General features: G+C 39.7%; 1 protein-coding gene across 1 annotated transcript in view; it reads left to right on the top strand.

Moving 5' to 3' along the window:
• The window catches only part of CEP126 (centrosomal protein 126), a 46,450-nt gene continuing 20,363 nt past the window's right edge, over positions 1 to 26,087 (top strand). Inside the window, 5 exon segments of the mRNA XM_054187860.1 lie at positions 1 to 143; positions 1,043 to 1,168; positions 13,909 to 14,054; positions 15,402 to 15,507; positions 20,941 to 21,139. Of these exon segments, the coding sequence (XP_054043835.1) occupies positions 1 to 143; positions 1,043 to 1,168; positions 13,909 to 14,054; positions 15,402 to 15,507; positions 20,941 to 21,139 (720 nt within the window).

A 26,087-nucleotide genomic window follows, 5' to 3' on the forward strand; every position in this document is an offset into this window, starting at 1 on the left:
ATGGAGCCCAGCGGGAAGGGCGGCGGGCCGGCGCGAGGGTCAAACCTCCTCGGCCGCCCCCAGGTCTGCGCGGCTCGGCGACGGCCCCCCGCCGTGTATCCTTCCGCGTATCCGTCCGCCGGGGGCGAGGGGCCGGGCGGTCGGTGAGGGGGGTCTGAGGCGGCCTGACGGAGGAATGGCCTCCCCGTGGAGAGGCGGGGGCGGCGGGGCGGTGAGGGCCGTCCTGCCGGGCGGCTGTGTGGGGCGGAGAGGGGCCCGTGTGGGGCGGAGGAGGGACAGTGGCGGGGGTGGTGCCGCCCCCGCCCTGCCCCGCCGCCAGAGATCGCCTCAGCGGGGGCGTGGAGTAAAACTGGTACGTTGGGTTTTTTAAACTGATGGAAAAAAGTTGGCTTCTCGGGCAGCTTTGGAGTCATCTTCTTTGTTTTTCCTCTTAGAAAGACATACTGTTTTCCGTCCTAACTCGGGGGTCCTTACTTTTTTAATTTAAGTAATAATAAATACTGACACAAGTTCAAAGCTGCACCTGTACGGTGCTACTTAAATCATGACTGAAGTGAGGCAGGACCGATCTTGAACTGTGGAGAGCTTTTATCTTGCTCTGTGGAGAGTTTTTATCTGGCAATATTAGCAAATTTCAGTGTAAACAACTAATCCTTTTACTGTTTTACTATTTTCCCTGTGATAAATGTTTCCATGTGTTACAGATTTAGATAATAATAGAAAGATTCAAATAGACATCATAAAGGTCCGTGTTTTCATTTGCTGATACCATGAAAGATGAGTGCAAAACTTCTATCAAAGCCAATGTAAACAGTAAAATGCAATTACATTTTTTTCTGGATAAACATAAAGTTAGATATGACCGTAATAGACATTTGTGGGACGAACTGTTGTGTACTTAGTCAAAAGGTGTATCAGCATTTTGTATCTCATGGATGAAGTTTGCCCTTTCCTAAAAAGGTCTGTAAAGGCAGTCACACAGGCTTTTAATCTTTTAATGAGCTGTTTCATACAGTGTCCATTGTCCTTAACACAATGCTAGGGACAGAGCTTTAACGTTTCATTTTGAATGGGATTTAGAAGAAGAACGTCAGGCATTGAAAGAAGATCAAAAAATATGTCGGAGTAGGGCACAGAAATATTTTATAGAGACAAACAGAAGAAGAAGGTAAGTAACTAGGGTTCCTTTAATGGGAGATGGTAAAAAAAAAAAAAAAGGCAAGTCAAAACCTTGAAACAGCTACTATTTCTACTATTTGCACATTCACATTGTTCAATAGCCTTACTGCTTTGTTCTAGAGGAATCTAGGCTGAAAATCTTCACCAATCCAGTTTCTTGCTATAGGGCAAATAAAATATAAAAAGAACAATATTCTGAGTTACTTGCTACTTTTTGGAAACTCACTGTAGTCACTTCTTATAAAGTAGAGTAGCGCTTTCATTTCATGGATCTGCATTTCTAGTATTATTCTGGTTTTTATTAGCTTTAATGGATGTGTGAAAAATGCATTCAGATGCACAGTACAGCTCCGCAGGCAAGCAGTTGTCCTTGCCTTCTGAAGTGTATGCTTAACCAGCTGCATGGCATATCAGCTGCACGGCCTCCCCAACGTGGTGGGGCTTTGTGCTCCCACTTCCCAATAAAAACAACACAAAGTCTTTCTAGTACAGGATTACATTTCTAATAAAGTTATTCGACACTGACATTTTAAACAGAGGTTTGGATCTTCAGCCTTTCTGCATACATGAAAACGCAAAGTCATGAAATATTCTGTGACAAATGGATTAAGTAAATACATTGAGATGTTTCAGTGAAGTGCTGTAAGTAGTTTAATGGGCATAGGGTTTTTCCTCTATCCTTGAGGTCGTATTCACACATACGGGAGACTAGACTGCATATACTGTAGAGGCAGGTGGGTTCCTCCCTGAGACAATTCAGAGCAAGCCCCCAACCTCAGACCAGCTTCTATGGTACTTGTTTACTTACTGAAGTATGTCGATAACTCATAAGAGAAGCAATAGATACTGTTTATACTGCCATTTTAGCTTGACAGTATGTGCTGTCAGCATATGTTTTGAAATAGAAACAAAAATGGGAGAAGAAGTGTAATCACCTGGGAGTGATTAGAGACAGTGTGCAACCCACAACCTTTGCAAATAATAAACCAAGTCTGAGCTGAAAGGTTAAATACCTTATTTAGTTTTCTGGAACAGTACCGCTGTAACACTACAGCTCTCAGATGAACACTGTTTATTGTATTACTGATCTTGAAATATTATACTCCAATGTAACAGCAAATACCAGACAGCCTGTGTATTTTTGATAGACTGGTATAGTTAAACTATTAGTGGTTGATACATAAATACATTTCCATATGAATTTCATTGCAGCCTTAAGAAACACAGTATCAATCTGAGTTACCCAGGTGAGCCAGTTAAGAATTTAGGTATGGTATTCATAAAATGAAATTGTTTCCATTTGTGATAATTGAGAATGGCATAACTATAAGCATAATAAGCAGCTCAAATATAAGTCTGTGGTGACAAGTCTTCCCCTAATAACTGAAAAGGAGTTAGTTGTCTGTTGTTAGAAAGGTAGTAAGAGCATACAGTGTTAATAAGCTGTGAAATATAATTCAAAATTAAGTGTCATTGCATATATGGAGAAAAGTAATTGGAAATAAAAAGTTCCTTGAAATTTAATATTTTTTCCTGACAGTTATGCAGGTAGGAAGCGATTTATCTTGTAATGGATCAACCATTGGGTCGTGTGTCAAATCTGTGTATGAGACAAGATCCATTAGCTTTGTAACATATGTAAACGTGTTAGCTATGATGATGGTTTCTCAAGGGTAGCATGACTTCCTTAAGCTTCACGTTCTCACCTGGCAGCACCCTAAGTTCTCCCTGACAGGGCTTACAGGCATGTATTAGAAGTTGTTCTTTGCACTGCTGTTTTATAATTTCAAAACTGAAATTGTTTCTTTCATATTTTTTTATTTCAACATATGGAGAGTAAACATGAGTGAAGTATGACAGTTTGTTTTCTACTTCTAACCTTCACACAGAATGGTTGAGGTTGGAAGGGACCTCTCAAGGTTATCTGGTCCAACTCCCCTGCTACAGAAGGGCCATCTAGAGTTCGTTGCCCAGGATGATGTCCAGACAGCTTGTGAGTATCTCCAAGGATGGAGACTCCACAACCTCTCTGGGTAATCTGTGCCAGTGCTTGGTCACTCTCACAGTAAAAAAAAAAAAGTGTTTCCTGATGTTCAGAAGGAACATCCCGTATTTCAGTTTGTGCCCATTGCCTCTCGTCCTGTCACTGGGCACCACTGAAAAGAGCCTGGCTCCGTCTTCTTTTCACCTTCCCTTCAAGTATTTATATACATTATTAAGATCCCTCATGAGTCTTCTCCAGGCTGAACAGTCGCAGCTCTCCCAGATTTTCCTCACAGGAGAGATGCTTCGGTCCCTTCATCATCTTTGTGGTCCTGGACTCTCTCCAATCTATCTGTGTCTCTCTTGTACTGAGGAGCCCAGCACTGGACATAGAACTCCAGGTGTGGCCTCACCAGTGCTGAGCAGAGGGGAAGGATCATAGAATCATAGAATCTTCATGGTTGGAAAGGACCTTTGAGATCATCGAGTCCAACCATAAAACCTACAATCTCTGCCACTAGAGCATGCCCTGAAGCACCACATCCAGACGTTTCTTAAATACCTCTAGGGATGGTGACTCAACCACCCCCCTGGGCAGGCCGTTCCAGTGCCTGACCACTCTGTCAGTAAAGTAATTCTTCCTAATATCTAACCTAAACCTCCCCTGCCACAACTTCAGACCATTTCCTCTGGTTCTGTCATTATTCACTTGGGAGAAGAGGCCAACACCCACCTCTCTCCAACCTCCTTTCAGGTAGTTGTAGAGGACAATGAGGTCTCCCCTCAGCCTCCTCTTCTTCAAGCTAAACATGCCCAGCTCCCTCAGCCTCTCCTCAGATGACCTGGTCTCCAGACCCCTCACCAGCCTGGTAGCTCTCCTCTGGACACGCTCCAGCACTTCAATGTCCCTCGTGTCCAGAGGGGCCCAGAACTGAACACAGGACTCGAGGTGAGGCCTCACCAGGGCCGAGTACAGAGGCACGATCACTTCCCTGCTCCTGCTGGCCACGCTATTCCTGATACAAGCCAGAATGCTGTTGGCCTTCTTGGCCACCTGGGCACACTGCTGGCTCATGTTAAGCTGGCCGTCCACCAGCACCCCCAGGTCCTTTTCTGCTGGGCAGCTTTCCAGCCACTCTTCCCCAAGCCTGTAGCGCTGCTTGGGGTTGTTGTGACCAAAATGCAGGACCTGGCACTTGGCCTTATTAAACCTCATACAGTCGGCCTTGGCCCATTGATCCAGCCTGTCCAGGTCCCTCTGTAGAGCCTTCCTACCCTCAAGCAGATCAACACTCCCACCTAGTTTGGTGTCATCTGCAAACTTACTGAGGGTGCACTCAATCCCCTCATCCAGATCGTTGATGAAGATATTAAACAAAATTGGCCCCAAAACTGAGCCCTGAGGGACACCACTGGTGACCGGCCGCCAAGAGGATTTCACCCCATTAATCACAACTCTCTGGGCACGGCCATCCAGCCAGTTTTTAACCCAGCCAAGAGTACACTTGTCTATGCCATGATTCGCCAGCTTCTCCAGGAGAATGCTGTGGGGGACGGTGTCAAAGGCCTTACCAAAGTCCAGACAGACAATGTCCACAGCCTTCCCCGTGTCCAGAAGGTGGGTCACATGGTCATAGAAAGAGATCAGGTTGGTTAAGCAGGACCTCCCTTTCTTAAACCCATGCTGGCTGATGCCTTGGCTGCCCTGCACTTGCCATGAGAGCTCACTCAAGATGATCCTCTCCACGATATTTCCTGGTACCAAGGTCAGGCTGACAGGCCTGTAGTTCCCCGGATCCTCCTTCCGACCCTTCTTGTAGATGGGTGTCACATTAGCCACCCTCCAGTCACCTGGCACCTGCCCTGTTGACCAGGACTGTTGATAAATGATGGACAGAGGCTTGGTGAGCTCTCCCGCCAGCGCCCTGAGTACTCTTGGGTGGATCCCATCCGGCCCCATAGACTTATGTACGTCTAGGTGCAGAAACAGATCATTGACTACTTCCTCCTGGATTATGGGTGGGTCGTTCTGCTCTCCATCCTTATCTTCCAGCTCAGGAGGCTGAGCACCCTGGGGATAGCTGGTCTGACTATTGAAGACGGAGGCAAAGAAGGCCTTCAGTATCTCAGCCTTCTCCTTGTCATTGGTTGCAACTTCCCCCCCTGCATCCAGTAAGGGATGGAGATTCTCCCTGGCTCTCTTTTTGTTGATGTATTTATAAAAGCTTTTTTTGTTGTCCTTAATGTTAGTGGCCAAGTTGAGCTCCAGCTGGCCTTTTGCCTCCCTAATTTTCTCTCTGTATAACCTAACGAGATCTCTGTACTCCTCCTGAGTGGCCTGTCCCTTCTTCCAAAGGTGGTAAACCCTCCTTTTATTCCTAAGTCCCATCAGAAGTTCCTTATTCATCCAGACTGGCCATTTTCCCTGCCCTTTAGACTTGCGACACTTGGGGACAGCCTGCTCCCGGGCCTTTAAGATTTCCTTCTTGAAGAGCGTCCAGCCTTCCTGGACCCCTTTGCCCTTCAGGACTGTCTCCCAAGAGACTCTCTCAGCCAGTGTTCTGAACAGGCCGAAGTCCGCCCTCCAGAAGTCCAAGGTGGAGGTTTTGCTAACCCCCCTCCTTACATCACTACAAATTGAAAACTTGACCATTTCATGATCACTAAACCCAAGACAACCTCCGACCACCACATCTCCCACTAGTCCTTCTCTGTTTGTGAGCAGTAGATCTAGCAAGGCACTTCCCCTGGTAGGCTCCCCTACCAGTTGTGTCAGGAAGTTATCTTCCATGCACTCGAGGAACCTCCTAGCCTGCCTGCTCTCTGATGTGTTGTATTTCCAGCAGATACCCAACAGGTTGAAGTCCCCAACCAGAACAAGGGCTGGCAATTGCGAGACTTCAGCCAGTCGCTTATAGAATACTTCATCTGTCTCCTCATCCTGGCCGGGTGGTCTATAGCATACTCCCAGCACAACATCTCCCTTATTTGCCTTCCCCTTCAACCTTACCCATAAACACTCAACTTTATCATCACTGGAATCTAGCTCTATACAATCGAAACATTCCCTAATGTACAGAGCCACACCCCCGCCTCTCCTCCCTTGCCCGTCCCTTCTGAAGAGCTGATAGGCTTTCATCACAGCATTCCAGTCGTGACAGTCATCCCACCACGTTTCCGTGATGGCAACTACATCATAGCTGTCCTGCTGCACAAGGGATCACCTCCCTCCACCTGCTGGCAGCGCTTTGCCTCATGCAGCCCATTTGCTTTTTTGCTGCAAGGGCCCACTGCTGGCTTATGTTCCGCTTGGTGTCCACCAGGACCCCTAGGTCCTTTTCTGCAAGGCTGATTTCCAGAGGAGTGGTCCCTGGCGTATTGGTGCATAGGGTTGTTCATTCCCCCCCATGCAGGACTTTGCACTTCTCCTTGTTGAACTTCATGGGGTTCCTGCCAGCTCATTTCTCCAGCCTTTTGAGGTCCCTCTGGATGGCAGCAGGACCCTCTGATGTATCAGCCACTCCTGGTTTCGTGTCATCTGCAAACTTACTGAGGGTGCACTCTGACCCATTATCCATGATCATTAGTGAAGATGTTAAAAGGACTGGGCCCAATATTGACCCCTGGGGTACACCGCTAGTTATTGGCTTCCAACCAGACTTCATTAAACTAATCACCAACCTCTGGGCCCAGCCATTCAGCCAATTTTCAATCCACCTCCCTGTCTGCTCATCCAGCCCATACATTAAAAGGATCTTATGGGAGACAGTATCAATGGCTTCAGCATTAGGAATGCGCAACTTCTGACAAGTTGTGCTCAGTTAATTGGTTGATTGGTAAAAGACCAAAAACATTACTTGCACAGAAAAGTGCAAGTAGAGCTTTGGAAAGCAAAGTCACAGTAACTTAAGTCACACATCTTTCTCAAAGTGAAATACGTAGAGAAACCCGTAGTCGTATCTGATGCCATCCGTTTCTTTGCATCTCTTATACTGGACAGGCTCCTTAGTTTTGTGTTAGCAGCAGTGCTTCAACATAGTGAACAATCAGCCTACCGATTGTTTTTACACAAGTTGCCCTAATATCAAGGAAGTAATCCCTTTATTGTCTCAGTAATATGCAAAGTTGCAATTTCAGGATCAGTTTAAGAATTAAATATGCTCTGGGGCAGTAGATGACAGATATTTTGTTTAAGTAACAGTATTCCAGAAATAAGAGCCACTTTAAGTAAATGAATAGGTTATTATATTCTGTGTTTATATACTGCAGTCCTTTTTAAATACCAGCTGCCGATTTGCTGGGAACCGCAGCCATCCCGCTGTTATTGCTGGAGGCAAAATGTGTATTCCCTTTTACTGTGATGTTACTGGCTGCAGGTAGTTGGTTCATTCTGGAAATGCAATTGTCTATATGCATTTTTAAATAAACCTTACAGTCTGCTATCTTGGTTCAGCGTTTTGAATTGCCTTGAAATCTAAATAGCTGATCCATCTGTTATAATTGGGGAAGGAAACGCTTTCCCAGTTTATATCAGTTTCCAATCTATTCCTATTACTGTTGTTTTTTTCCAAAATATTTTTTTTTCAACATATGCACAAGTATTGTGCTCCACCTACTGGCTGATTATCATTGATTATTTAATAAAAGCTCTTTAAATTACTCATTAGTGTTGTTGATGCAGACCAAAAAGCAGTCTCGTATCAGAAATGGGAGAAAAATATTAGAACTTGGTAAACAGAGAGGGCAAAGTGTTAAGAATTTAGTATTGCTTTCTACATCAGAATGAAACTGTGCAAAGTGGTGGTCCCTGTAACCATGTAGGCCTGTAGTCCAGTATCACCATTTCTGGTAACGGGCCACAGGATCGTGCTGAATTTGCGAGGTCTCAGGGCGGATGCTTGCCAAACTTGTGCTCTCTGAACTTTTCTTGACCTGCCCACAGGTTTGTTTTGCTTGGTTTAGCTGTAACAGCAATTTCTCTAATTGACCAGGTGTCTGTGGCTAATTTGTTTTGCCTTTGTTTATCTTCTTGTGGTATGACCGTAGTTTTATATAGATAGCAGTAACAAGCCGTTATTCTATGACTCTATATAATGATGTAGTGTAGGAAATACAGGCCTGGTACGATTGCAGAGGCCTTGAGAACTGGAGGTGCAGGACGCGACGTAGAGGAGTATAGGCAGGGGCTGATAAGAGATGGCACAAAGGCTTGGCACTGGAGACCCCACAGCCATAAACAACTCACCGATAGTCAGTCAAAGGAATGTAGACCTGGGTCTGACAAAACTGGCTTTAGGGGTAACAAAGAGAACAGAGGAATAGTATGTAATACATGCAAAAGGCAACATTGTATGGAATATTTGGAGGTACTGTGGAGCCGCAGATTGATGAAGAGGGAGCAAAGATGCAAAAGCCTGTTGGCAAATATAAAAATAACTCCACGTGGATCTTGAGGTGAGGAACAAGAAAGCATTAACATGAACATCATATTGCTCCTGGCGAAGGGACTCCAGATGCTAACAACTCACCATAACACCCCAGCACCACCAGAATGCAAAAACCAGCCTTAGGACACAGAAGAGCAATGAAAGCATGAGTGGCAGGAAAAGGGGTATAAACTCTGTGTTTGAATAACAATTCAAACTGTATTATCACTATTATTTAGGTTTTCTCTGTATAGAAGTATTCCAAGTGTATTATAGTGGGATTGAGTGCACCCTCAGCATGTTTGCTGATGACAAGAAGCTGTGTGGTGTGGTTGACATGCTGGAGGGAAGGGATGCCATCCAGAGGGACCTGGACAGGCTCGAGAGGTGGGCCCATGTCAAACTCATGAAGTTCAGCCAGGCCAAGTGCAAGGTCCTGCACCTGGGTTGTGGCAATCCCAAGCACAAATAAAGACTGGGTGGAGAATGGATTGAGAACAGCCCTGAGGAGAAGGACTTAGGGGTGTTCGTGGATGAGAAGCTCAACATGACCCAGCAATGTGCACTTGCAGCCCAAAAGGCCAACCGTACCCTGGGCTGCATCAAAAGAAGTGTGGCCAGCAGGTCAAAGGAGGTGATTCTATCCCTCTACTCCACTTTGGTGAGACCCCACGTGGAGTACTGTGTCCAGCTTTGGTGTCCTCAGCGCGAGAAGGACATGGAGTGGGTGCAGAGGAGGACCACAAAGATGATCAGAGGGGTGGAGCACCTCAAGTACGAGAACAATCTGAGAGAGTTGGGGTTGTTCAGCCTGGAGAAGAGAAGGCTCCGGGGAGACCTTATAATGGCCTTCCAGTACTTAAAGGGGGCCGACAAGAAAGCTGGAGAGGGACTATTTACAAGGGCATGTAGTGATAGGATGAGGCATAATGGCTTCAAACTAGAAAAGGGTAGATACAGATTAGCTATCAGGAAGAAGTTTTTCACTGTGAGAGTGGTGAGACATTGGAAGGGGTTGCCCAGGGAAGTTGTGGAGGCCCCATCCCTTGAAGCGCCATCCAACCTTCAACGCCAGGTTGGATGGGGCTTTGCGCAACCTGGTCTAGTGGAAGATGTCCCTGATCATGGCAGGGGGGTTGGAACTGGGTGATCTTTAAGGTCCCTTCCAGCCTAAACCATTCTATGCTTCTATGACTATTAATTTTTGTTAACAATTATATCTGGATTAATAGGGATTAAACTTTTAAGATTTTAATTATGCTAACAAAAAAAAATTCTTGGCTTTATATAAAGTGTGCTTACTTTTTGCCCATAAATAACATTTGGAGTGTAACAACTGGTGGATGGTGCGGGCAGCCCTCCTGTGAACCTGCGAGGCATTTTGTAGTACAGCCCTCTGTCAGCCCTTATGGCATCGTAAGGGTCAGTCCTTCTGAAGCCCTTACAGCAATTTGGGGCTGTCCTTTTGTCTTCATCATATGATAATTGGAGAACATGAGGGAATAAAGTTAATATGCATCCCTATGGTCCCTAAGTATCTCAATTAAACAAAAAAATAGATTTATGGGCAACCTCTGCAGATACTTAAGGATATAAGGTGTGTTTCCTGTTTGCCCTGAAGGGGATTTTGAGCATGACGCCCCATTCTAGCCTTTTCTTGATCTTGCTGTAGTCATTAAGCACCCTCCTACCTCAATTTTAAAATTATTGTGCACTGGTTTGCAAACATGATATGGCAATGGATGAATAATATCAACTCATTATCAAAAGGTTCATTCCATAGCATTCCATATGCACTGTATATATTCCTTTTTTTATTTTCATCCAAGGTAGTAGTAAGTATTTAGTCCACCTGGGAATGTAGCATCCATCACTTCACCGTGAAGATAATTTAATAAAATTAACCAGGAAATAGTTCCACCATCTGGTCATACTGTTTTTAACATAAAAATGCTTTCCACATAATGTCTGTATATGTGAAACTGCTAAATATTTTAAGTTTCATATTCCAAATTCACTATAAACATTTTGGCAGCCGTTTCAAAAATTGCTGCACCGCTGGGTTGTTTATAGTAGACAGAAAAACTGGGTTAAAAAAACACCGCTCAGGAAATTCTTGTGCTAACTCTCCATCTTCAAGCCTTACTCTTTTGCCAATGTTACATCTGTGATATGAACCTAAGCTGGTGGCTTAAGGATAGTGGATGAACAAACATTTGCTTTAACTGTTTTTCTGTAGGATGTCAATGTGCATTTGTAAAATTATTTATTTTACATCATACACCTGGGTGTCACAATTTACATTCTGCGAGGTCAAGAAGTTAATGATGCAGGCTTCACTGCATATCTTCAATGCATTTCCTTACATTTAAAATAAGATCCTTTTTCTCCCTCATGTCTTAATCCAAACCAAACAGTGATCGTGATGAGCTGTGGTGAAAAAGACCTCTTGCATCAGCATTAGGACTTGCCTATTTCCAGCTATATGGAACATGGAACAAGAGTCTTTTTTTAATGCCAGATATTAAGAATGTGGAAGAGCACAGCTAAGTCATACTCCAGAATCGTTTAAAAAATAAATAAATAAAGGCTCTGTCAGAATTTACTCTTTCCTTTTTGGAGTTATACTCTGGAATTACTCCAGGCGCAAAGTTGTAGAATTTCCCACGTGTCTGAATTTAACAACTACAGTTCAACTAAAGGCCTTCTTGAGCAGCTTCAAGAGGTATTAAGGGTATCAAGAAGAATGGGTTTGAAGTACTTGCTAGGATAAGTAAGTCTGTTTCCTCTGTTGTGATTTTCCTATTTCTTTAGTCAGGATAAAGATGTAAAATATTGCGGATTTCTCTATCAGATTTTAACATGAGTGAAATACAGGAATACTGAAAGTTGACCATGAACTCTAGTTCTATTTTTTTTATTTCTAACTTCTGGATGGTATGAACAATTAAAGTTCCTGTGAAATTTTAACCAAATTGCAATAAGACATTTTATGTGAATAGAGTTCTCTGCAGATTTTTTCTGGTTTTGGACAGCTGCTCGTCTGGCTTCACCTCATGCCTCAAGTGAAGCCATTCCTGCTTGCTGAGAAACTGAAATTTGCAAATGAGACTTGAGACCGTATTTTAGTTTGTTTTTCTTTGCGTAAGTCAATCTTCTGTCTTATCCTTCATTTGAAGCTGTAGAGTTTCTCTAGAGTTTCTGTAGAGTCTCTAGAAGAAGCATTACCTCAAATTGTAGAAATTCACCTGAATTTTTGAGAGTGTAACGATTAAGTGTCATTTGCAATAAATAAGTTGTTAAAATAACATGTAAGCTACCGTCTGTATACATTGGAGGATGTAGTCTCAGCAGTTCTTAGGATCCAAGACAATTGTCAGGAATACTGCTGCTGGGAGGTTTGGAGCTTTCTGAGGGGAATGTACTTCCAAAGCAGAAGTGGTAATTGCTTATGCTGTTCACTGGCATTTTGATTTCTGACCTTGGAGAACATTAATCCAGACTGCTATATCCATTAGCAAAAGTAGTGGATCCTTTTGCACATTTTGTCTCTTTTCATATGCTCCACCACTGTCTCTCTTGAGCTTGATATTAGCAATATTGAAGGTTTATTTACTTAATATTAATTTTAGTAATGTTAATATTTAATATTACTGCAGAAAAACAGCTTCCTGTTTCCCCTTATGATAAGGGGAGGAGTTTTAAGGTGCGCTCATAATGATGGCAGGAATGCAAGTATGTAGTCTTTGTGCTTTAAGGTTTGAATAGCTGCATGGTATCTATGTACAGTGCATTTCCACTTTAAATATCTATATATCTATTGTCTTCACTTTTTATTAATGAAATGCAATAATTTGTCCATAAAATTGGGAAATCTCAGTCATTAGTTCAGTTTGACAACCATACATATATGAATTTTCAAAATAGCAAAGGTTCTTTACGTCTCTGTCTGTTACGCTTTGGCTTCCAAGTGGATTAAAGTGGATATTCCTGTAGAAGTGTGGACTTGGGATTAGTTGTCTGTTTTCCTATTTTTTGCTGTTGTGCAATTACAGCCTTTAGACTTTCTAAACTAAAAAGTACCTCTTTCAAATTATTTTTCTGTTTGTTTTCACAGGTGATCGATCAGCACTTTGAAGGGACATTAGGGTGGGTCAAGTTGAATAGTTTAGTTTGAACTTTTTCCCTGAGAAGAAAAGGGAAGAATAAATAAAATAGCTTGAGTTAAGGAGTAGCTCTGTTAAGTAGCAGCTTCACTCCATTAAGCAAGAAGGTCTATGAAGCAACTGTAAGTGATTAAAGTTAAGGGAAGGTATCTTATTGTGATGAGAGAAACAAAGAACATCTGGCTAAACATTATACCTTTCATTCCGATAGTGCTGGCTAGAAGTGGGACCCTACCTAGGGTACTAGTGACCTGTCATTAAAAACAGGAATCTTCCAGTTGTAGTGAACCTTGCATGGCAGGCTTTAGAAGTTTTAGTTGAATAGTGATATATTTAAGTATTATTTTGCCTACATAGGCACTGTGCCAATAACTTTATGGGTAGAGGATATATTTCACTCAAGGAGCTAATTTAAGTTTGTCAGCAAAAGTTGGTGATTTTGTCAGCAGGAATAAAAATTCCACATAACTTCATCAAGCTTGTGCCTACCAAAGGAAAGTTTTGTGATGATGGTTGGTTTTGATTAAAGTCCAATTTGCTTTCCAGCCGGTAGAAGGACACGTTTAACATATTTGATATTAACAATTGATTCTGTCAATCAGTTTCATGTTACTATTTTATCTCATTTTGTGCTACTAACGTGGTTGTCTTTCAGGAAGCTTCTCAACAACTGGAAGTTGGTACTAACTCTTATCTATTTATAGGTAAAAGCTGTAGTTCCTTTGTGTTATTTCTGAATAACAACTTTTAAACTGTTACTATTTCCCCAACAGCTTGTGAAATGCGCACACACACAGCATTTGCAGTTCACATTGCTATTGATCTGCCCACTGTGATACATTTATGTGGTAATGTAAAGACTGTGGCGAAAGTCACATTGGTGACAAGAACTGGTTGAGTCTGCATGTTAATTTGTGTAAGAAATAATCACATTTAAGATTATTTTTAAGATGTCTTTTCTTCATCACCTGCTGTCCCCTTCACGTTCAAACAAACTATAAAAATCCAGCTGTGATGAAGTTTATAGTATTTAATTTGTGGACAAGAAAGCTTTTGTACTAAAATTGCAAATTGATAAGCAAGTAAGTTACTAATATTTCAGTAAATGTAATTAGAAAACATAGGGGTCATCTACTCTTGCTTCTTAAATACAGAGCCTTTGAAGAAAGACGGAAGCAAGAAGAAGAAAAAGAACAAAGATTTAGAGAACAAGTTCTACAGCAGAGGAAAATTAAACTTCAGGAAGCAACTGATAAGTTCCAGCGTGCTCATCTGCCTTTTTCTCAGCACAAGCAAATAGGTTTGTAAATTAAAATTCAACCATTATTCACAATGCAAGTGTTTTTCTATTAATAGAATATAATTGAGGCAAATAGAACAATTAACTTCACTCAGATTAATTTAATTCATTAGTATAAGCAAAACATAACCGACAAGAAGCTCAGATCTGGTACACAGGAAAAAAGTGGGTAGAGGGAATTAAAAAAAACCTTTTTTTTCTGAAAAACGGTATTGTGAGATATTTCATTATATTCCATTCACAGTAAGTACAGCACCTCCTTGGGATCTTGTGGCTTCCCGGGGTTTCTCCACTTTTTTTCACTCCAATGTGTTTATTGCTTACAATACTGTGCTTTCACAGCTGGGTGCAAGGTGTTACAAGGCCACTGGAAGTTACTAGGATAGTATAATGATCCCCTATTTGAACCCTTGAATATGAAATAGTCAGGAACGTGCATTTGTTTATCATTGAGTAAAAGCAATCCTAGCATATGTTAATGTATTACATAACTTCTGCTGAATTAGTCAGCTATTTAAGCTCTTTCGCTGCTGGGAAGTAACAATCACTTCAACTGAGTTCCTGCTTTCTTGGAATCAGTGCAGATTGGCAGGAGTTTTTAACAGCATCAGCCAAGTCTGATTTCCAGTCAACTTTCCAGTGTTGAAACTCTTAAGATATGGTATATTACTTAGGTATTCTTTAACAGATTTACTCTCCCAACTGCAGTTGCGCCAACTGTGAGGTAATGTCTCTGACTTCAGGATCAAATGTCAGATTAAAATAACAAAATAGAACAGCACTGGTTTAGGGCTTCTTCATAGTTCTACTCACAGCCCAGACTGTGTAGCAATATGGTGAATCACAATTTTTTTTCTTGCTTTGTCTTTATGGCAATTCTGCCCCTGCCACTTTCTACCCTACTGTTGCGTATGTGAAAAAGGCAACACCTTGTGCCTGTCTGGACTCTTTCTTTCTCCACTGGTTGGATTAGTAAGTCTCAATTTGGCCTCTATAAAGTATCTGCAAGCCATAACTTGGGCTTAGTGCATAAGCAGAATAATCATGATGTAAAAATAAAGTTAGTGCTGGATTTTTTAACTGCCTACTTTTTCAACAGTGCAGTCTAGAAACAAATAGCAAAACTGTTGAATACGTGTGTTACTGTAAACACTTAAATAGGCTGGGGTTTTGTTTCAGAGGAACTAGAGATGCTCCAGCATGCCTAATGGTGCTAAACCACTCAGTTTATTGTAACAGTCTGGATTTAGGCTTCCCAACTTAAAAAACTTAACCAAACCATTTATGGTAAAACATTCCATTTTAAAAATATTTTTTCCATTGTGTTTTTTACTCTGATCCCTCTAGTTCAGACAAAAGCAGATTTTCAGTTAGAAGAAGCTCTTGAACGAATTAAAGGATCAGTTATAACATCAGGACTGTGCTTGCCCAGCAGAAACAAAACCAACTTCAGGTAAGCATGTGTGTTTACTCTGATGGTCAAAGGAAGTACATTGCTAAGTGTATTCAATAAACAGCAGACAATTACTCTTTAAGAAGTTATAGGCCATTTCTCTAGTGGCAAGGAAAGCGTTTCTATGAACTGTTCCAATGAAACATTATGAAACAACTTTGAGTTGTTTGTGTCCATTTGGTAAAACACCAGAGGAGATGACACAAGCCTTTTCCCTTCAGCAGAATTCTGGGAATACTCGGGGCTAACCCAGTCCGCACGCAGTTACAGCCTGACTCAGACTGCCATGGTTATCAAAACATCTGCTGTTGTATCAAGAATAAAGTATTATGTCTAGGTGATTTCTTATTCTCATCAAGACCAGGACAGTTTAGTTTGTATATTCATCCCATGATCTTATCTTCTTTCCAGCTGTCATTCCTTTAAATTTCTCATCCTCTACATGTATCTTGAGCATCCTCATAACAATTTTGCCTGCAATTTCATTCTATATCACATACAATTTGAATTGCACATTTTTCACTGTACCCAAGCACTTTTTCTAAGATACCTTGACTTACCACAGAGTGTTTCTTCATGCATAATTTGTCTGCTGTATTTGATACTCCTTCCTGATTATCCCCTTCCTAATCTCTCATTTCTTTAACATTTCAGTTCAGGGTTTTATTTTTGTTGTTGCTGCTTTTATTACTATTATTATTTTCTGCATGCTGTAAATTGTGCAGATGTTCAGAGTAGAGATAAATTCTATCTAAAAGGGGTCTCCCTACTTTTGAGCTTCAGCGTGTTCTTCTTGTGATGTTAATATTCAGTTTGATTACATTTCCACTGCTGGTTAAAGCATGTTTGCAGCCGATAAACTGGGCAATTGAGAAAATATTTTGTACCTCTCTGAGATAAATATTCATGCTATCTGCTAGTCAACTTTCATATAGTTCTGCAGCTACCACACTGGCTTGACGTAATAAAAGAGGATTGCAGCCATGAAAACAAGCAAACAATCTACCTGCTAAATATAAGTTGAAATTATGGCAAAAAAAATGTAGATGTTTCTGAACCCTGTCTCAGGGTTCCTGATTGTTTGTCTCATTTCACTCATAGGCTTGATTAAGGACGGCAGCTCAGTGCCTCTTCACACTGCCTTTATCATTTGTTTCTTTACTTTTCAACTTTCTTCAAACTGATTCTTCTGCCTCAAGGGCTCACAGCTTTCTCTCAGACACCTTCAAACCACTTACCAGTTCCTTTATTTCTTACAGTATAACATTGCTGTCACTCCATATTATATTCGTGTAATTTTAAAAATTCACTGTCCTGTAATAATGATAGAGTGTTCTTTTCCTGATTTTCATTTTTATAACCTGATTTCCTAAGGAAATTAAATGTATATGTTCATATTCTTTTACAGTTTGTGTTCCCCTAGTAACCACATTTGAGAGAGAGCTAAGAATTGCAAAGATAATTATATTTCTACAAGTTTGAAATTGGCAACTGAGCAAGGAAGAAGTTATTCAAACAGGTGACCCCAGCATGAAAAAGGCTTAAAAGTGGAGTCCACATTGACCTATTGGCAGGTCACAAGCCAGTTAGTACAGATAAGACAGCACACAAATACCTTGGAACCTGCCACAGAATGTGCTGCCTCTTCCCCAGCTGGTAACTAGGAGGCCTGGGTAGGAGCCATAGGGGCTGGGTGAAGGAGGGTGTAGAGAATATTGGGGGTATAGTAATAAGGGAAATAAAGGAAAATAATTGAGTTATGGCAGTACAGGCTTGTGTATAGGGGCTAGGTATACAAATTAATATGAAATAAAGCTTTGCTTATTCTAATGCTAACAATTTGTCTCCCTTCCTTGTGACACAAAATACTCTATGTGTTTTTATCTACATCTCACACAATCCCTTACTAAGGACTGAGATTGAAAGTTAGCGCATGCTATGCAGCATAGATTCTTCTGGTCTGATGCAGAAGATGTTAGTGCAGGGTTGTTCCTGTTAGTTTTGGTCTGGGAACCGTAGATTGTGTGGGTCATAAAAATGGCATTTTTGTGTTTTCAGACTTGGTTCCAAAATTCTCTTAGAGGGCAAATCAGTACAGCAAAGTAAGCTTTGATACAGAAAAGCATTTTGAGAAGGTTTGCAAAGCTGAAAGTTCTTCAAAACTCACCAGTTCTGAGCTGTAAAGCTTTAAAAATGTCTTATAATCCCTTTAACTGGAGATTTTGGGACAGCCAATAACTAACTCAGATGAGGTAGTAGATCCCTTTCTGTATTTCTGTCTCTTCTTACACTTCTAAAAACACTTTAACCAAAAATCTTGTACATCTTTAGAATTCACCCTCCATCAGAAATACAATGTATAGAATTCATTGACGGTCCCCTTTTAAAGGAAGAAATGAATATTGTATTAAGTATCCAAGATAAATATGGCTGCAGACCCAGCTGGATATAGGTGGATTATATAAGGTTCTAGAATTCCTAATGTCTATGTTTAAAAAGTTGTAAAAAATTAAATTAAGCAATGGAGATGTATTACCTCCTCTTGGAGAAAGGCAAAAAACCCTGGAACGCCTAATGAGAGAGAGATTGTATTATGTGCTTGCAGTTGAGCTACTCATCTTCTAGTAAGGTTTAGTTATTAAATGCTGAAGCAAAGATTTTGGTCAACTCATTAGCTGACAGGGATTGGGATGTGTGCACATTAGGTGTATAAATGGTGTGCTGCTCTTTGTAGAAGATAGATTTCCCTGTTTGTGTTTAAAAACAGTTGTATTTGATTAGGTTCAGTCTTGGGCTTGAAACTTAATTATGACAAATCAAAATTTTTTTCTGAAAAAAACTGAAGTGTAGAAACTTTTATAAATATAAATGTTCTAAACAACCAAAGAGATAGCAAGAAATTTCCGCCCACCCACCCACCCCCCCAAAAAAAAAAACAACAATCAGATTTTTTGTGGGGCAGGTATATATCAGTCTTGTCCACAGTAATAAAGTCTTTAAAAGTGGATAGGTACAGAAAGTTTCTGGAAAGGGAGGATATCGCCCATTCAAAAGAATACAGAATGAAGTTTTCTGAGTTCTATAAATAAATAGGAAAATAGGGGAAGTTGTTCTCCCTTTTTGATATCAGTCATCTCATCAGAAATAATAAATTCCTTTTTAGACTCTGCCAAATATATGTCTCTGCTTAGGTCAGTGCAATTAAGCCAGACGTTTTGGAGTATTGTATAAAATCTCCTGAAAAAACCCCAATAATCTTGATGGGATGAAAGTTTACATTTTCCATTGTCCTAAAATTGTGTTATAATAAATACAGAAAAGGTCTCATTTGTCTAATTTGACACATATGTACTAAAAAGAGAAGGGATTGATTTTAACAGGGAGTATAATTTTAGATATAGAAAGAGGATGAAACAGATGAAGGCTCGGAAGAAGGAACTGTGGAAACTTAAGCAGAAGAAATAGAGAGAAATGAAGGAAAGGGGTTATTGAGTTTCTGTACATATATTAGACATATGGTAGCCATCTCCAGCTAGGAAAAATACATGTTTCCTAATAATGCATCTCTGCTGGATAGACAGTAGAGGAGGATGAGCTCTGTGTACGTATTGTGTGACTGCACTGTTCAAATTTGCTTAATAGGGATGCCAGCTGTTAACGAAGATAGCTTTGTGTGGCATGAAATAGTCACATCTTCTTATAAGTTCCTACATTGCATATTACCCCTATATGAAAGGAACCATCACCTTCACCATCACCTTCACTGAAACCGAGGATGGGTAAAATGTGGGTGGTGGATCATCTTGTCAGGACAGACTCCAATAAAAAAAAAAAAAAAGAGGGAAATATGTGGAAGTATGATTTTCATATTTAATTGCATACAGAGTCAAAAGTTCACTTTTGCAACAAATTTAGCTAAACACCTTTGCCCAGTTGAGCAATATTTAAAGTATCATGTTGATGCTGCTAAGGAACTATGTAAGAGAAATGAATCCTGAGAATGTTGGAAAGCATCTGCATATTGAAAGAACAATAATGTTTGGTTTGTTACTCAAAATCCAATGCTTGCTGAGTCAAAGTACCATTTCAAATATTGGACATGATCAATCTGGTGAAATAAAAGTTGGATCTCCCCTTTTTGCTAAAGGTGTACCCATTTTACAAATAACTTCACTGAAATTTTATACTGATAATCTGTTTCCAAGTTCTATTATCCTTCTACCACCATTTGTAATCATTGTGGAGTATAACAAATACTTGATCCTAAAACGGTGAGACATAAGCATGACTTTCTAACTAGTTGTAAGGGTTATGGCTCTGCTGAACAGATGTGAGAACTCAAAGCATGGTTCTGTAAGTGCCATTTTGGATATGCCAGAGTAAGGGCATTTAGGGTCCTTGAACCACATTGGAGCCAAAAAACAGGATCAATGTCCTTTGCTAAATTGTTCCACCTAGGCAGTCAAGCACAGTTGGCAACCTGGTAACAGTTATACTTCCAGAAGGCTAAGGAGCTTGATCTACCTATGAGCTGGTGGGTTTTGGTGTGTGGGTTATTTTTGCTTTTTTTAAAAGCCTACTTTTCTTGTTGGTTAAAGTTTCTTGGTTTTGTCATCCTTGATATCTACCTAGTTCTTCCTTCTTGTTTTCCAAAGCTTGGTTCCTATTCTTAGCGATCTTACCCTGTCTTGTTCCAGTTCTATCTGCTTTTTATTCTTGAACAGATCTTGTTACATACTCCTTGCCTTCTTAGTCTCTGTTCGCATATTTTCCTTGTCATTTGGCTTCACATGCTTCTTGGCTTCTTTGATTCCTGCGTGTCAGCCAGACATGGTTCTTGCTAATGCCTGTAGAAACCTGTGGTTTCCTCTATCTTGATTTGGACTCACCCTGACCACAGTAGCCAGCTACACTAGCTGCTCCAAAGATATTTTTTTTCAGGAAGCAAATACAAATTCTTTAATGTACCACATAAGTGACATTGCACGTCATCAGTACAGTTGGGCTGTACTTGCTATTTGAAGTAAGGGAATATATTTGACAGCATCAATATATAGTTGTCCTCTAGTATAAGCCAATCTTATGGAAAAACAAAGGCCATTTTACTTGTGTTTCGTTCCGTGTTCCATTTTTGCAAATGACCAAACTGTTGGCTGACATTTTCCAGATTAATTCAGCCTGAGGCAGTCACCCAACAACCCAATCAGAAAAGTCTGACTATTTATAAATAACAGAAGAGAAGGTTTAAGATGGAAACTGTTGCACAGTTTCAGATAGTACTAACAGCACCACCTGTAGTTCCATATAGTGCAGCTGTCTTTCACTTTCCAGGCATTTGTTGATGATGTATACTTTTGGAAAGGAACATATTTAAAAGTGTACAGGTGACGCATAGAAATAAGCCAAAGTAATAAGTTATTTGCTTGCATCAAGAACCACAGATGACTCTTCATCCTCATCAGCATCTAGAAACGGTTCTTTCCATCAGAAGCAGATTTCAGCAATGCTTGACTGGGATAAAACAATACAAGAGAGCAGTAGAACAAACATGGATAGTAACCAACCTCTCTTCCAGAAAAATCTGAAAGAAATGCAACAACTCCTTGAAAAACAGCATCTCAGCAACTCGGAGGTATGATATTTCCATGTGATTCATTACATGATGCTTCTTAAATGTAATGGAAATTTTGTTGAATGTGATAAAAATGAAAAGTCTGTTAAGCACTCTACCAAGCAGACAACACCTGAAGGCACAGTGTACTATGCCTTACCAATAGACTATTTATAGTAAAATTATACATATTTTTCGGTAAGAAATCAGAAGTCTTCAAAAATGTTTGCAAGAATATTTTCACAAATTTTTCAGATATCTGTCGTGTTATCTTTCTTTCTGTGAATGTAGGATTTGTATGTCAGACTTTGGGTCTGAAGTAGATAGCCATTAGTCTATCAGAGGAGTCTTGTGCTAGCTCCAAAATTAAATTGGTGGCTTGCAATTTGCACTTAAGTTTCTGCTTTGCCTGTTGCTGCAGCTCAGCACAAAATGCTATAGCGGTATAATTATGGTAGGTCAAATGCTGGGGGTTTTTTTGTTTCTTGGGTTTTTTTCCAATGTGTGGTGATTTCTTAGGGATTGACTTCAAGTCTCTTGAGATCCTTTTTTGTCATCTTTGGAATAGATGCAGATGTTCCAGTAACAAGCCCATTAACTTTTGCCCATTAACTTTCTGCCTAAACTAATTTTTGAACCCAAAATGAGTTTCAAAAGTCATCTTAGAAACACAGTGAAAATCAAGAAGAACTGAGCTCAAACGTGATTTCTTACAACTGCACTTTTAAGTGTGATTTTAGGTCTGTCAGTCTTGTCTTTGATTTTGGAAGTATTGTCTTCAATATTAGATTTTTTTGAAAAAAGGAGGACATAATTTTGGATTTATTCTTTTATTTCTGTAATATTATCGACTGGTGTCTGGACTCGTGGTATCTGAAATGACCTTAACCCTATGAAGCACCGTGCCTTTATATTGGTGATGGCTAGAGGCATGGGATCATTGGTGGCAACAGAGCAAGGGCTTTTCTTTTTAATACATGTGTATGGGTAACTTTTGAAAGACCGTATACAGTTCAGATATATTTCAAGTTCTTTGATATTGGTGTTTTCAGCCACATTCATCTCTGTCTTTGTACCTACTTTGTTCTGATGGGTATTCATAAGAATCTTGAGCAGCTGATGGCTAACACAGAAAATCTCAGTCAACTGGAGTAAATTTCAAAAAGGTTGAGGAGACAGAAAGTAGTTTGTACTGGCAAGGTTGTTGAATAGTGTTCATTCTTATTTCCAAGCACAAAAAGAAGGAAGAGCAAATGGCAATTTATAGAAGAGAGCTGATAAAACTGAATTCTAGATAACCACTTTCAAACAAAATCCAAAAAGGTCTAAGCTTTTTTTTTTTTTTTTTAATACCACATTGGGCATTTCATTGGTATAGTGTTTGCAAATTCCTCCCTAAATGATGATGTTTAATTTGGCAGTAGCTGCATTAGGACTTAGTAGAATTAGGGGAAAAAAAATGCAATCTCTTTGGGAAAAAAATATATTAAAAGATTATTTTTAATATATTGCAAGACAACTATATTGTGTATTTTATCAAACACAATTATTATATTCTAATTGAATTCTAGGGGGAAACTGCCATGAGTCATGCATGATTTTTTACTTATAGTTTTTTCTAAACGTTATCACCAGCTTTGGACACTGCATATAATACAGGCATTTGTGTTTAGAAATTATTGTATTTTTGAAAGTGCTCTGGTCCTGTAAAAATTTGCTTTTTTTTCCAGAATGCATTTTTCTGCTACCACTAGGGGTTGCTCAGCTTCTTCCCTCTGATAAACAGTTTCAAATTGTAAATATTTATACTTCAAACATTTGGACTTTCTTTCATGAAATTGCATGCTTTGGACTCTGATTAGAAAAACAGTCAAAAAAGTTATTGTCATTGTTCTAAGGCCTGAGTTTTGGAAGTTTAATACTCGGATTGCGCTGCTGTGCATGTGCATTGTGACTTCCTGTTCTGTAAAATAGTATTTATAATACTCTCACTAATAAAATTTATGAATTGTAATTATTTATAGTACTCTTACTGACATGAATAGGCTTCAGTAGCCTTGTTACTGTCTGTTGTCCAAAATCATTTCAACAGTACTTGCCTTTCTGAAACTAATGTTAAAGTATTTCACTGTGCACATGCTTTGCAGTCTAACCATCCATTGAGATCCTTTGACCTCTCTTTGTTTCTGTTTTTACAGGCCCAGCAGGATTATAAAGATTCCTAAAATTCTTTTCTTTCCTACAGGACGATAAAGTTCTATGTAGACCCTTACCGGTAGATTTGGTGTGTTCCCTGTTTTCCATCCCTGAAAATTTGTATAGTTTCATCAGTTAGCCAAGGCTTTTAGTGACCCTTCTGCCATTCTTCAGAATTATTTTGCTTAAAATATTGAGAGCAGTAGACTTTATTTTGTGCAACAGTTATGTCTGAGCCAGTACATCAAATTATTATTTGGTACACGTCCATCAGTATGTTCAGTTTTGAAGAAATTAGTACTGTTAATTTCATTCGCAATCAAAGGTTTTGTTACATAGTCCTTTCCTGGTTTTGTTGCAGACATAAATAAAACCTTTAAGGTGGAGCTGGTAGCACGGTCTTTAGTTAAAGCTGCATGCAGCTTTTTCACCAAAAGACATTACTCTAAAGCGCTTATCATTTTTCCAAATGTTAACCGTTTATGTTGAAATTTTCCATTTCTGTCATCTGCCTTGAACGGAATAATTTAGAAAATTTCCATTAAAATGGCTCTACTGTGACAGGGAATAGTATTATTCAGCTATCTTTTGTCTTTTTCTTTTCATCACCTCTTTAATTTGGTGGCCACACAAAATAAATCAGTACAATATTTTAATGCTCTTCCCAAAAAATACATTATGCTTGAATTAAACTGTTTGATTGACATAACATTTTGCTTCTATTGTTTCACTTTTTAAACAAAATACTTGGAAGTAAGAGCTAATTCGCAGACAAAATAGGTATAGATTACAACACGGAGACTGTATTTTCCTCTTCCCTCCTTTATATGACCATAATTAGGTTATTCAAGTGGCATCTGTGAAATACAAATTTTAAATCCCTTTCTGATTGAGTTGAAGCAGGAATTTTACCTTGACACTCCTTTTTTTCCCAAGCATATTGTGCAGCCATTGAAGTACTCACTATCAGCCTTTCTATGGATACTGTTCCCCTTGGCATAAAATGCTTCGATATTTATTGAAACAGGGACTGGAACACAGGTATAATTTCTCAGAAACTGCAACCCAAACCATGAGGTCAGAGGGTTATTCTTGTATTATCTCTAATATAATAAAATTTTGTATCCTATTATACTGTGTGTTTATGTATGTTACATATAGAATTAAATAAGTCTCTGAGAAATAATGAAGAATATTTTCTAAGTGATGTTCCACTGAATGAGAGCAGCAGATGCTGCAAACACGTAGGTATGGTCATCGTCTTACTTGCACGATTGAGTTGACCTGTATGACTGTTAGCTGTTTGTGTCACTGTGCTGTTGAGGTTGGACTGTGTCTATGAAATGGAGATGTTTCAGGTGACCGATGGAAAAACTGAATTCATTTTCAAGTGCATTTGTAGTATGTCTGGAATGAGTTAAACAGAGGTTCCTTCTGCAAGGTGTATTGTATCAGTCTGGCTCTTCAGAGGCATGGACAAGACCAGCATGGAAAAAAGGAGTGCCTTGTGTACAGACTCTCTCCCCAGTGTCAAGAACTTGTAGAATGCTCAGGGCTAGTTAGTGGGAAAACAGACTCTTAAGGAGAGGGTTAGGGGAAAATGGCATTGGTACTGAAGTCACACTTGATTTTGAAGAGACTATTCAAAGACTTGAAAGAGGTTTCTATGGTCACCTTAAATCTAGAAACACTGGCCATTTTTTACTTGTAACTATGAATGTTAACATATTTTATGTTGATCACTGTGTAATAGCTAGCCCAGCCCAAACCACGACAATCGCTTAAATTATGTGACAAACTGAAGTGATTTCCCTACTTATTTTCCTTTTGGCAAAATCAGAGGGGTTATTGGCTTTTAATCAATATTGCAACATACTACTGTCTTCCATGTTATTTCACTAATCCAAAATCCACATCTGCTATAAACGCAAATTGAAATGGATCTCCAGACTAAATTATTTTGCCCAAATACTCAAACTTGATTTGATTGTGTATTCCTCAAGAGTACGTTGTGGGTGTTTTTTATGTAAAGAAGCGGTTTATCCCAAGCCTGTGCTATATAAAATGACGTTACAATCTTCATATCTGGCAATCTGGATGTTCAGTCATTTGAAGAGCGTCTTGCCTCAACTCAAAGCCCTGCTTGAACAGGTGATAACGTAGGATTGGAGCTGAAACAGCATTTTCAGTACAAAAGAGTTTGTTTCACAGGTAGATTAATACATGAATAAGCCTTTACTTGTGGATAAGTTAGGATTGTTATACATACAGCATAGCTCACAAAGCACAGAAACAGGGAAATTGAGAACTGTCATCTAATATATACCTGCTCCTCCTTTACCAGCATGTACTTTTTCATAAGAATTGCTATACATATTAGCATGACTTCGGTTTTGGTTTTACATTCATATACGTATATCCATATATATGTATGTATCTATGAAATATTTATATATAATTATGCACTAAACTATTTCTACCATACTTCATAGCTATTTTTGAAGTGATTTGTTTTACTGCAACAGAGTAAAATGTTCATAAATGTAGCTAAAGGAGAAGAACAGAAAAAAAAATAGCCATATCTGATCTTTAGTTTACTGCAGTTATGGTAATAATAAAGTGTTTGCTTGAAGGAGGGGAGCGGAAGGTACAAAAGTTTGTGCATACTGGTCTGCCAGGATGCTATATTATATTATGATAACTTGGTATTGTGAGAGATAGTATATAATAATGTCTCAAGGGGATGTTAGGAAATCTATTGGTTTCTTATCAA

Source organism: Rissa tridactyla, chromosome 1 (assembly GCF_028500815.1).
Source record: "Rissa tridactyla isolate bRisTri1 chromosome 1, bRisTri1.patW.cur.20221130, whole genome shotgun sequence".
Lineage (NCBI taxonomy): Eukaryota > Metazoa > Chordata > Aves > Charadriiformes > Laridae > Rissa > Rissa tridactyla.